General features: G+C 41.1%; 1 protein-coding gene across 2 annotated transcripts in view; it reads left to right on the top strand.

Moving 5' to 3' along the window:
- The window catches only part of MBOAT1 (membrane bound O-acyltransferase domain containing 1), a 60,010-nt gene that overhangs the window by 15,773 nt on the left and 31,914 nt on the right, over positions 1-12,323 (top strand). For both annotated transcript variants that reach the window (XR_008575899.1, XM_054816854.1), the window contains exons 2-3: positions 9,847-9,992; positions 10,542-10,619. Coding sequence is in view for 1 of the 2 variants with exons in the window: in XM_054816854.1 (XP_054672829.1) it covers positions 9,847-9,992; positions 10,542-10,619 (224 nt within the window). In the remaining variant the exon portion in view is untranslated. The remainder of the gene's footprint in view (positions 1-9,846; positions 9,993-10,541; positions 10,620-12,323) is intronic.

Genomic DNA, 12,323 nt, shown 5'->3' with positions numbered 1-12,323 from the left:
GAAACCAAAGGATCCAAGCTTCAGTTAGATGCCTGAGCCCTACAGGTGGCAAAGAAAGGAGGGGAAGCAATGCTGTGGTGTCCCCACCATGGGTGGTTCCTAGAGCTTTAAAGTCTTTCAGAGGAGGCTTTGCAGGCACTCAGGTCTCTGCTTTGTTGTATTTTACTCTCCTGGAGTTGTTTTCCTTGTTTCTGCTCATTTTAACTTCAGCATCTGTCTCCTAACTTTACGTATGCTTAAATCGAGTCTTCTGAGTGGACCCTGTGAGAAGAGCTGGAGTGATGGAGTAACGTGATGTTAAGGTCAGTCTGTTCCCTCCGCATCAGTATGAATCTACGCATAAGCAAGGAGGGTACGTGGTACAAGATGCCATCTTCCCTACGAGAAGTACAAGATCCCAATGATTCCTACTTCCTGTGGAAGCCTTTGGAAAAGCAAGGCTGGTGGTCCTGGTGGGGTTTTTTTGCTGTCAAAATTCCTACTTGGATAATGACATTTCACTCCTCTTTTTTCCTTTTCTCATGAAAGTATCCTCTATACTCTGACCTGCTGGCTGTAGTTCTGCTTTTAGCCAAGTCCACCGTGTTATACTACACCATGCGATATTATACCTGCACAGAGGTATGTCAAATTAATCTTTTTAAAGTACTCTTTTGGGTTAAAGGTACTGTAATTAGTGTGCTACCTCACTGCTGAGTAGTCTGAAGAAACAAGGCAGCTCTCCTAACAACCTAAAGGCATTCTGGTTTAAAAAAACCCACCTGAATGGCTAAACGCTCCAGGTTGTTTGATTTTACCGCTGCTTCTATTACAGGTAGGAATTAGTGCTGGCTATCTCAGATACAAGGGAATTTCATTATGCTATGTTTTGGCATTACTCACTGAGAGAACAGTAATTACTGAGTTACAGGTAGTGGCAGAACATCGCTGCACATAAATGTTCACTACTTAAACATCTGTTCAACAGACAAAGTCATTATAGTTCAATGTAAGAGCTGTTGACAGCAAGCTAAAGCTGTATTTGGATCAGGTCCACACGTTAAATTTATCAGCCATCAAAGGTAAATGTATGGGAGTGTGACTTAGCATTATGACGTAGATTTGACTTCTCAAGCTTACTTTTGACTTAAGTGTTTTTCTTTTAAAATTTCTGATGACTGAGGGTTTAATCTGTTCTATAGCTATATTTGTGTGTTCTGCTAGTGGCTTCGTAGAGGTAATCCAGAAAGAACATCTGTTTCAAGTTTATAGTCTAAATCATGGAAGGATATCTGACCCTGTAAGTAAGGGAAACAGCAGAATTTACCCAGGAAAACAGCACAACAGGCCAAAATACTGTCAATTTGGCATATTCTACTTTACCAACTCCATATTCTGCATACAACAGCAACAAAAAAGCCAGGGCTATGAGAACTTAGTGCTGCTTCTGAAGAGGACAATAATCTTAAATTAGTCATGCATATATGCTTCTCTCTCTTCCACAAAAGAGTCTATTTTCAAACCTTTGCTTCTGCACTTTCAAAATCTTCTGCAGAACTCCTACAACACCAAGTCAGAAATGAGTTGCTCCAGTATAATATTGGAGATGTGACTTTTCAGTAGTCGTATCAGTATTTCCCCAATGTAAAAGGATTTCTCTCCTCTCTGATCCATGCTAGATACAGCATCTTGCAATCAATTGCAGTCAATTCTGATTTCTTCACAAATGCCTGTTTGTGCTGGCTTTTCGTGCATGGGGTTCTGTGCAAAGCGATACCACTGTGGGCAATAAGGGGAGCTGCACAGATGACGTTACATGAATCCTTTTCCTTTGTGGAAGCCTAAGTCAAAATTCTAGCAGTGGGGAAACTTGACACGGTTTCTGTGATATTGCCCTCTTTTTGGGGGGTGTTTGTCCCCTCCCTGCGTAGAGTTAAGTGATCTCTGCAGAGAATATTTGTCCTTATAGTTCATAAAAATAGTCTGGAAGATGAAAATATTTTGAAAAATTTCAGTAAGTATCAGCTATCTTTGAGATGATCTGATTAAAGAATATTCCATCTCATTCGTAACACACCCATTTTAAATATCACAATTTGGATGTTACGAAATGCTATCATAACAGCAGGTCTATTTTTCAAGATCAAAGTAGAAATGGCTCCAGCAAAGTGAACTTAAACATGTTGTTTGCCAGGTGTCTTTGGTTATATGTGCAAAATAAACTTTTAAACAGAGAAAACAAGTTACCGCACTTCTTGCTTTATTCTTTGCAAGAAAGACACCATCCTGGAAGATAGGCCTGATCTCTGGCAGAGTGGAATTCTTTATGATGGCACCCCCTTTCTAAAATACTACCCAAGCACTGTTGGACTCCACAGACAGTGATTTGACTTGAGGAGGAGTTACTGTTGCTGTCAGTAGTTTCTATTAACATGGTTCCTTATGCTTTTCCAAATACTGAAAACCACTGTTTGGTGATCTGTGGTAAGTTAGTGAATAGTGGGGAAATTCTAATTTACCAGATAAAAATCTGGTAGCAGCCTCCTAAACTAATGCTCAGTAGCTCATTAGTAGATAGCAGCAAATGCAGAGTATCTTGACCATGGGCTACAACTTCATCTTTATACTGAGTCACCATGGAAGGCCTCTGCTCATACATTTTCTTTTGTTCAGCAGATGAAACATGGAATCATAGAATGGTTTGGGCTGGAAGGGACCTTAAAGGTCATCTAGTTCCAACCCCCTCTGCCTCCATTAGACCAGGTTGCCCAAAGCCCCATCCAGCCTGGCCTTGAACACTTCCAGGAAGGGGGCATCCGCAACTTCTCTGGGCAACCTGTTCCAGTGCCTCACCAGCCTCATAATGAAGAATTTCTTCCTAACATCTAATCTATATCTACCCTCTTTTAGTTTAAACCCATTACCCCTTGTCTTATCACTACACTCCCTGATAAAGAGTCACTCTCCATCTTTCCTCTAGGTCCCCTTTAGGTACTGGAAGGCTGCAATTAGATCTCCCCGGAGGCTTCTCTTCTCCAGGCTGAACAACCCCAGTTCTCTCAGCCTGTCCTCATAGGAGAGGCACTCCATCCCTCTGATCATCTTGGTGGCCCTCCTCTGGACTCGCTCCAACAGCTCCATGTCTCTCTTGTACTGGGGATCCCAGAGCTGGATGCAGTACTCCAGGTGAGGTCTCATGAGAATGAAGTGGAGGGGCAGAATCACCTCCCTCAACCTGCTGGTCACACTTGTTTTGATGCGGCCCAGGACACAGTTGGCTTTCTGGGCTGCAAGTGTGCATTGCTGGCTCACGTTGAGCTTTTCATCAATCAGCACCCCCAAGTCCTCCTCCTCAGGCTGCTCTCAATCCATTATTATTATTATTATTATTATTATTATTATTATTATTGCATAATCCAAATACAGATTTAAACCCTTTTTCTCTTGTTTGGCTAGTAAGCACAAGGCCTGGAATAAAAGTAGAGGCATCTTCTGCGATATCTATGATCTGAGGACAGTCTGTGTCATCCGCTGTACATTGAAGTGGTGCGTGGACCTGGATGCTAGCTGGGAATATTCTGGCAGTCTGGCTGTGCCATAACATAGTTGCATCTTTGTCTGTGAACATGGGTGAATGTGCAACATGTCTGCTTTTTGTCCAAAGGCTGTGTGCTGTAGGTGATACATCAGCACCTTGTCATCAAATAAGTGACAAGTTAGCAGTGTGATTTCTCATAGTGATTTTCATAGTGAATGAATTATAGCATTAATAGGAATTTTGCTTACAGAGAACTGTCTGGTTTCGGTAATGGACTTAATTGCCATTTGGAGTTTGGAGAAAACTGCGTGGTCAATTTGTTATATCCTCCTAGATTTTTGGAAAATGAGATCAGTTTTTCTGCTAGTTTAAGGGAGGAAAGAAGTAGTAAAGGAAAAGCAAAGTATTTTTGTGGTCAAAACAGAATGCAGGATTTTTCTTCCTGATACTTAACTATAAGGAAAATGTTAAAAGCACTAAAATAACAGACTATGTGCTTAATCTTACTTATTACCTCTTCCTAGAGTGTGATCTAATAACCCTCAAATGTTTATTGCCACTTCTTTAAATAGGGAGATTTGCAAATGTAAGGCTTGTGGGATGAGGGGAATTGAAACTTCCTGAAGTGAGTGGTTAGTAGCCTACCATAAACTATGGTGAGCAGTGGCCAAGATTGTTTGTAATGATTTGATGGAAGAGTATAAAGCCAGGGTTTGCCTTCTCTTGTATTTTCTGTTTCCTATCTCAGGAGCTTCCAGCTAGGAAAAGCACTTTCCATTTTCTCCTCATATGATTTTTTTTTTTTGGTGGGTTTTCCTAGTCATTTTCTAATGCACCAAACAACACATTTACCTGTCTCCTTTTGGAAATGCACTATGGCTCCATGACTTTCCTGTTAGAGGAATTCAACAAATTGCTGCTTTTTTTTTTTTTTTTTTTTTTAAAAACCTCCACCATGGAGCCACTTTGCCCCCAGAACAAAAGGTGATAATTGTTCCCACTCAGTGTTATTGGCAATGGGCTCATGTCCTCCAAATGCTGAGATTTTGAAAGACAAGTATTTAATGCCAGGTATTTGGAACTTTTATTTTGTGACTTGCCAACTGGCTGTTGCCCTTAAAAGTGCCCACCTGCAGATGGTTATTGTGAACCAATAAAGGTAAAGAAAAAGTTTTATGGTTTTCCTCCAAGAATGGTTTGCAAGTTGAAGAGATGACTTTCCCATGTAATATGGCCTGCCTGTTGATGGAGATGACTGAAAAGGTGACTCCAGATCCCTAGGAGTTAGTGTTTCCCCTTCCTACAGTGCCAGTCCAACATTTGCCAAGTTGGTTTCACCCTATTAAAACTGGCAGAAGGTGCAAAGTCTTGAGGCAGATGGAACTAACCTTTTACATACTTTGAGGGATTTGATTTTAGCATGGTAGTATAGGGGGATCTTGAAACCATTATGTTTGGTTATTCTTGTGTCAACATCATAGGTGCTTGGTGGTTGGTCTGACCTGATTGCTAGCTTTGTATAAAACTCAGTTTTGCAGTCTAAACATCACTTTGAGTTATTGCTGCTACAGAATTTGAATGGATAAAGGGAGGAACTATGGTTGTGGGGTTTTTTTCTCATTGTTCATACCTAGTGTTTACATGCTCTGGATCCTTCTGGCCTTTTAAAGTCAAGGCTATTAGGTATTAAAGAATTCCTTAATCAGACAACAATAACCATCAACCCAGTTGGGCTGGAGCTGTTCCAGATTTTCTCTCTCTCCAAGAGTGCAGATATCTTGTTTCTGCATTGCAAGGCTTTCTTCAGCTGGCTGTGACTCAGATACAAGTCTTCCAGATGTCGGTGCAGGATACTGTGATGAGACTGCCTTTCTGTCTTCCAGTCTTTAATCATGGAAAATGAAAGGAAGATAGTGTCTTGTTTTGGCAACATATCATGTGCTCCAATTCCTTATTTTATTACATCTTACTAGAGCATGGAAGAAAATGATTGTAAAAAGCAAAGGTGTTTCTCTTCTGCTAGCAAAGTTGAAACCAGATGTGAAAAAAGTTTGATGGCAAAACTGAATAGATGTGACTAGCTAAAAACATGAGTTAAATGACTTATAATGGTGGGTTGGAATGAGAAGGGTTAATTCTCATATAATTTATTTTCTATTTCCATGTTATTTTTGTGTGGACACCATTCATCAATGTTCAGAAAGCCCTCAATTTGCTGTTTACAAAGTGTTTTTAGCAACAGTGGAAGTAACCAAAAGGGAATAATATGAACCCTTTCCTCTTTGGGAAGGGAAAGGGAGGAAAGTGTGACTGTTACTTCACTTGTGATATAGTACAATGTTTCTTAAGATATTAGGGAACTATTTACTTAGGTACCTTAAATATGTAGAGTGAAGAATAAAATTAATGTGAAATGGAATGCAGTAAAGTCACTGTCAGATGAACTGGCAGTATTTGTGCGTATGCATGTGAATGGTGCATGTGTTTAAAATGTTACATATAAATAACTAACTAGAGGTGGTATTCATATGAAAAGCTATCATATCCCTCTATTACTCAGTGGAGAACAGACCAGATCTGGTCTGGTACCAAAGTTAGCCTGCCAGGCAGAACAGATTTTCTCAGCACTTGAAAAGGAGCTCCCCAGTTTTACTGGTGTCTTGACATTTGTCTTACATTTCCCAAACCCAAGAAACAAACAATTTCCCTCCCTCTCTTTGTGACAGGTTAAGAAAAGATTTGGCCTGATTTATCCACGCTTTCATCTTGGCTCAGGTAAACACAGAAGGGATTGATTTGCAGAAATATCCTGCAATTGCTTAGCACCTCTAAAAGTCAGTCTTGCAGTAAACTATGTGCTAGAAGACCTTGGAGTGAGCTCTGTGCAGCTAAGTTTGATCTTCAGACTGACCCCCACAAAAATCAGCGGTCACTTTGGTGCATTCACATTCTAAGTGCAGGCACATAGATGGACAGATAAAAGAAGTATTCTCCAATACTGTTCCCCAATGTTTTTGTCCAACAGGTACCAAATACCTCATGGATGACGGAAGGGTTTTATCAGTAATTCCTGGATTTACCTGGCTTTCTTGTTCATTAGTATCCCTCTCCCAACCTCTCTGCTGATGAATCCTTTAAAACTAATCATGTTGTTTATAATGTGTATGTGTTACTGTAAATACATGCAAAAAAACCCCCTAAAAGCCTTAATGGTAGACAAAGAAAAACAAATGCAGCATGTTGTGTGTAGGGGCAGTGCTGTCCGTCAGAAAAACATGGCCGTGGGGAAAAGGAACCTGGAAAGCTGCCGAAGAGCTATAGCGGCTGCAGTTCAGAAGGGAGGGCAAAGGCATGAATGTTCTCAGCCAGTGAGCAAAAGTCAACCCTTTCTGTATTTCAGACTGCATTTTTTTTGTATCTGGGAGTCAATCTCCCAAGCAATGCATTGGGTGCAGCCTTCTCACTTCCTTTATGCTATTGTGGTAGGTCACGTAATGTTCAACTGACACACAAGAATCTTGATGTGTGTTTGTGCCTCTTCAACACCATCATTGGCATTTACAGATCCTGAAAAGGAAGGTTAATATTTAGATTTTTTTTTTTTTTAATCACATCTGTAACTTTCAATGATGTGTTGTAGTGATTCTCCTGTCAGGTACTTTCTAGATTAATTCCGTACAAAAAAGGGTAAATGACAACTAATATTCTGAGATTATTGCTTGCTGAGTACATTGGATCTGTGAAGTTTGGCTGCTCTGCAGAAATAACCCTTATAAATTGAGAGCTGATTGAAACGTAAGGCTAGCGTGTACTTTTGCTTTTATACTGGTACAAGGATTTACCCCAACTCCTGCAAAAAAAGCACAGAGGAGAAATTGTCTTGGTTAATTTGCACAACAAAATGAAGATGTGATAGTGGCACACTTGGTGTACCCATGCTAACTTTAATCCAAATAGCACAGGTAACACATGCTCAGAGGAATTGATGGTGTAGGCAAGCAACAGTGTATGTATGAAAGGCTGCTGTGCTGTCATACACTGTATTGTTAGCTTGTGATGAAGTCTCTGCTGCTTGCTTGCTGCTGCAGATGTGGTTACCTGCCTTAGCTATGTAAATGCTATCACAAGTGTGTCTGCCATGGGATCTTGCACTTTCATTTTGCTGTGTGTGTGAACCTTTGAAGTCCCAGCATCTTTAACATCTAAAACTGAACATACAAGGATTGGATGAAAGTGAAAAGCAAACGTTTGCTTATCTTTATGGTTTTTACTGGTATGAAGCTTCCATGAGTGATGCTGCACAATCAGTCACGTCAGGTTTCTTCAAGTGTCCACACTTTCCTTCTTTATACTGAATCAAGGGGGCTCTGCATGCCACAGAGTTGAGCTGCACTGGCTGTACTAGTATGACCCTAAGTGGGAGCAGGCTGAGGTGGGATTAAGGTTCACAGAATTGTCATTGATGAACTGGCATCCATCAGTCTTGGGAACTTGCTTAGAATGGATGTGCAATCAGAGCAGCCCTGCAGGGGATGTCCTCTTGTTGGCCATTTCTGCAGGACCTCTGGCTGTGGAAGGAGGCGCGGGAGGAGTTAGGTGTTTTGAGTGTAACTGTATGGTAATAGACTATGGTAATAGACCAGATGAAAGTTCTGGATTTGTACTACAGCATCTGGGTTTTGTGTGAGACCAGTGCAATTTTGTTCTCTTTTTAAATCTTGCATGGAAAATAAGAATTACCTTATTTAAATAAAGCGTAAAGTATTGTCATAATAAGACATTGCTAATTACTTGCTTTTGGGTATAGTTTTATGATACCGTCTGTTATAAATGCTGGTTGCTTACATGCACAAGAAATGAACTGATATTGTCTCTGCTCCAAAGAACTAAAATTCAGCATATTTCAGTATTTAAATTATTGTATTATTCTATTGCATGGCTGCCTGCATCACTGAAATAATGAAACTGCAGCAATGTAGCCAACAAACCCCTAATAAAAGCATTTGCTTGAACAGCACCATGTTGGATATAGTCCACCAGAATAAAAGCAGTTCGGGGTTGTAGAGTCTTGTTAAACTCACTGTAAATGTTTTTGACAAAAAGCGTAGTGGATCCAACCACCTCTGGACACCTAGCATGTCAGAGCATTTCTGAGTGAGATATATCATCCTGTCCTGGACTGATAGCTTTGGATAATCCTCTAATCCAAGTGACTGCTTAAATGTTGCAGCCTATTTAGTTTTGCTCAGCCTAGGATGACTTGCTGCTGGAGAGCTCAGGGTGATTTTTTTAAAAAAAAAAAAAAAAAAAAAGACTGCAGCTGAATAAATTAATTTAACTCCAGCTGTCTAGGGTCCAGGCTAGACTTATGGATGTCATATCTTAATGCTGTATTGCTCTGTTAGAGACAGCTCCTGAGCTCTGTTCTTCTGACTTCTGGGATTTTTGCTGAGGCTGTCAAAGAGAAGGTGATTTGAAGAAGGCAGCTTGGTGTCGGTTTTTCTCTGAGGCACCGAAGCTTTTGCTTGTCCTTGTGTCTGATAGAGGTAGCTTCTAGCCATGGACTGCCTGCCTTCCGCTTATACCTGTCTTGTGTTGCCATTGCTACCCCCTTACAATGGGGCCAGACCATGTCCCATGCTCTATAGAGACATGCAGTAGCCAAAAAACAATTGAGAAGCATTTTCCTGTAGCTGTCTGCATGACCGTAGAGCAAAGTTGTTTTCTTTGAACTCTTGAACTGCGAAAAAAATGGTAAGTTGAAAGGCCTGCTTGGAGGATGCTGTGGGGTAGACCATTTCAGCTAAGAAGGCTGTGAAGTTATTGCTTGTGAAACAGCGTCACATCAGGATTATTGATTTTGCCCTTGTTTTGGGGTTTGTGGAGAAAGTCAGGAACCAGGGCAATGCTTCAGAGTCCCAGTCTGCTTCCTGGCCTCTGCCTCCCACCAAGAGGACAGAGAAGGGGATGACATCCCCTGCACCTGGGTTGGGCTGGTGTGCCAGCGCTGCTGGCAGTGGAGCAGAGCCCTGCCCTGGGGAGAGTGGGAACCACTCCGAGCCCACCTGTACCTCAGGTAGCTGTAGCCTGCTCTTCCTCCTGTCTGAGTTTTCGGGTTGCTACACGCTTGTTTAATCCCTTCTGTCATTGGCCAAGGAAAGGTATCGCTTGGGCTCACAAGTGAGAATGCTAAGAAAGAAAAGATTCATTGCTCTCACTTTTTCCTCCCTTTTCCTGGTTCCACTCTTTATTGTTCTGAGAATGGAGAGACTCCTTTCCTCCCTCCTCCAAGAATCACAATCGTTTTTTGTTTTGTTTGTCTTTTACAGATCAATTTTGTAGCCTGTCAACTGTTTGCACTTTTGGCTGCATTTTGGTTTCGTATTTACTTGGGTCCCAGTCATGCCAGCTCAGCTGTTCGCCATGCATTTGCCACCCTCTTTGGAATATACTTTGCTGTCTTCTGCTTTGGGTGGTGAGTATTTAGTCACCATGTAGACAAGGCTTGGGTAAAAATATTTCTAAAATTAATATCAAGTTCTCTGGATTACATCTTTTTGGTCTGAAGGCATATTCTATGTTTTCTTAAAAAAACAAAAAAATTCCTAACCAGCATAACCATCCCAAACCCTCAAAGTAAAATGAGCCATGAAAGTATTTGTAAGTGAAGTATTTAATGTGTGATGTTTGTTCTGGAAGTTAAAGCCATACTGTCTGCTGTGAACATACTGCTTTTGGAAAAGATGCGTCTAGTTTGAATGTGCACTTTGCGCCAGGCTGCTCTTTCTCTGAATGAAACACATTGACAATATCTTGTCAATAAGTATTAACCTTGTCGATAAGTATTAATCAATGTTGGATATTCAGGCGATAAAGATGTCATTGTGATAATCCATGTTTAGTGATACCCTGATAAGACATTGCACTTATGTCATTTGCATGGAAAAATATTCCTTCTCTCTGAACTGCCAGCCCCTCCAAGTCATGTAGAAATTATCTAAATACTCGCTTTGTTGTCTTCAAGGTATTCCATTCATCTTTTTGTCCTGGTGATGATGAACTATGGCATTATGAATATGGCGAGTATTCCCAACATCCACAGGTGAGCTGATGTGGCTGCAAATGTGGACCTGCCCCTCTGACAACTTCTCTCCTTTCATGGAGAAGCATGAGGGATTTTTAAGACCATCTCCTCTTCTTTTCTGCCTTTCTTTCCCAGTTACTTGCAGGAGCTTTGGTCGTTCAGTTACAGAAACAGCTGTAATCTCAATTTGTGGTTTTTGCGTTGATATATTGCATTTCCCTATGAAATTGCTGGTCTTAAAAGTCAGCTTTTGTGGGCTTAACAATTCATGCCCAAACCTCTGGTTTCCTAAACATAATGAAGTCATATTCTCCTTGGTCTTGTGTCCTTGAAGATCGCTGTTTAAAGCTTGAGGATCACTTTTTTAAAATCCTTTTAAATGCATTTTCCCCCTTGCTGTTTGGCCTTTAGGTATTTTCCACTTATTCTTGAGTTAGGTAGTTCAAATAAGGTCACTGTGGCAGCTTAACTTAGTGATCTATGGAATTAAGTCTTGCATTTGGTACTGGGCTTTGAGCTTGAAAAAGTAAAAAGTACCAGAAATGTCACTGCTTACAGCACCATCATGAGAAGTTCTTGACCCTGGGATCTTTCTTTTCCCTATACAAATGTCTCAGAGGAAGGAAGACGCCTAAGACTCCTAAAAGTGCTTTATCAAATGAGTGCCTTCCTGGCCAAAAGACAGAAAGCACTTTCATATGAAAATGGAAACTACAAGGTAGTTGCATCTGCTTCTTTAACTGAATAAGAGGAAGTTCATGTGAAAGAACTTCTCTGCTCAGTCATTGAGCCTTCTTGTGTGGGTACCATACTCTCTGTTAGAGTTCAGCACATGGGAGTTTTTAAAATTGTGTAGGTGCAGTAGTTTGTTTCCTATCAATCTGCACAATTAGGAATTTTTATTTGTAAAACTGCTACTTTATAGCAGGCTAGAAGGACGAGCTGGCAGTTTTTCCCACTTTTGGCCTCCCTAAGAGCATGTGGTTAATACTGTGGTTTGGTTTGGGCGTGTTACAGGTGATTTCTGTCTCTGTGCTCTGTGCGTCTGTGGCTGCTGCTGAATGCTTACATCCACATCGGTGTGGGCTGGGGCACAAAACCCCTTTCTTCTCTCGTCTTCAGGGCCAGGGCTGTCTGAGGGGTCTAATGCGCAGATAATCATCTCCCCTTTTCTTGAGCACTTCTTGAGGCAACTCCTCTCTAATATCCAAATGGGAGCCATCACTTATGATTTGTCTAGGATTGCTTAGAAATGTGAACTGTTTAGAAATGTGAACCATAAGTGAAAGGTTTGTCTATAGCAGTCACTAGCATTTTGCACCAGAAACACAGGTGTTAATCAAGGAGGGTTTTTCCACTCCCCTCGAAGAGTTGAAAGCCCAGAAGTCCAGAGGTAATTAATAATTAAAATAAAAAAGTAACTGGATAATCTTTATGAAAGAAATGCCATCCAGAGACCAGAAGGAAAAGGTGCTAAAAATGTGTATTACTATCTCCTGGTCATTGTCCCTGCTTGGGGGAAATGCAGGAGTTGCCCATTGTGGATCAGAGGAACCAAATCTACAGAGGGAATCATCCAGTACTTACTTATGCCTTCCTAGACAAGTTGAGGTGGTGGTGGTAGGGAAGCAGGCACAGTTTCAACAGGAAGCCCCCTCACTCTTACTGTTTAGCCAATCAGTTACAACGGGGAAAATAGCTGTACGCTGCAACGCAAACTAA

This window comes from Grus americana, chromosome 2 (genome assembly GCF_028858705.1).
Source record: "Grus americana isolate bGruAme1 chromosome 2, bGruAme1.mat, whole genome shotgun sequence".
In the NCBI taxonomy this organism is placed as follows: domain Eukaryota; kingdom Metazoa; phylum Chordata; class Aves; order Gruiformes; family Gruidae; genus Grus; species Grus americana.
The sequence above is the reverse complement of the archived record's forward strand: the minus strand, read 5'-3'. Positions and strand labels throughout refer to the sequence as shown.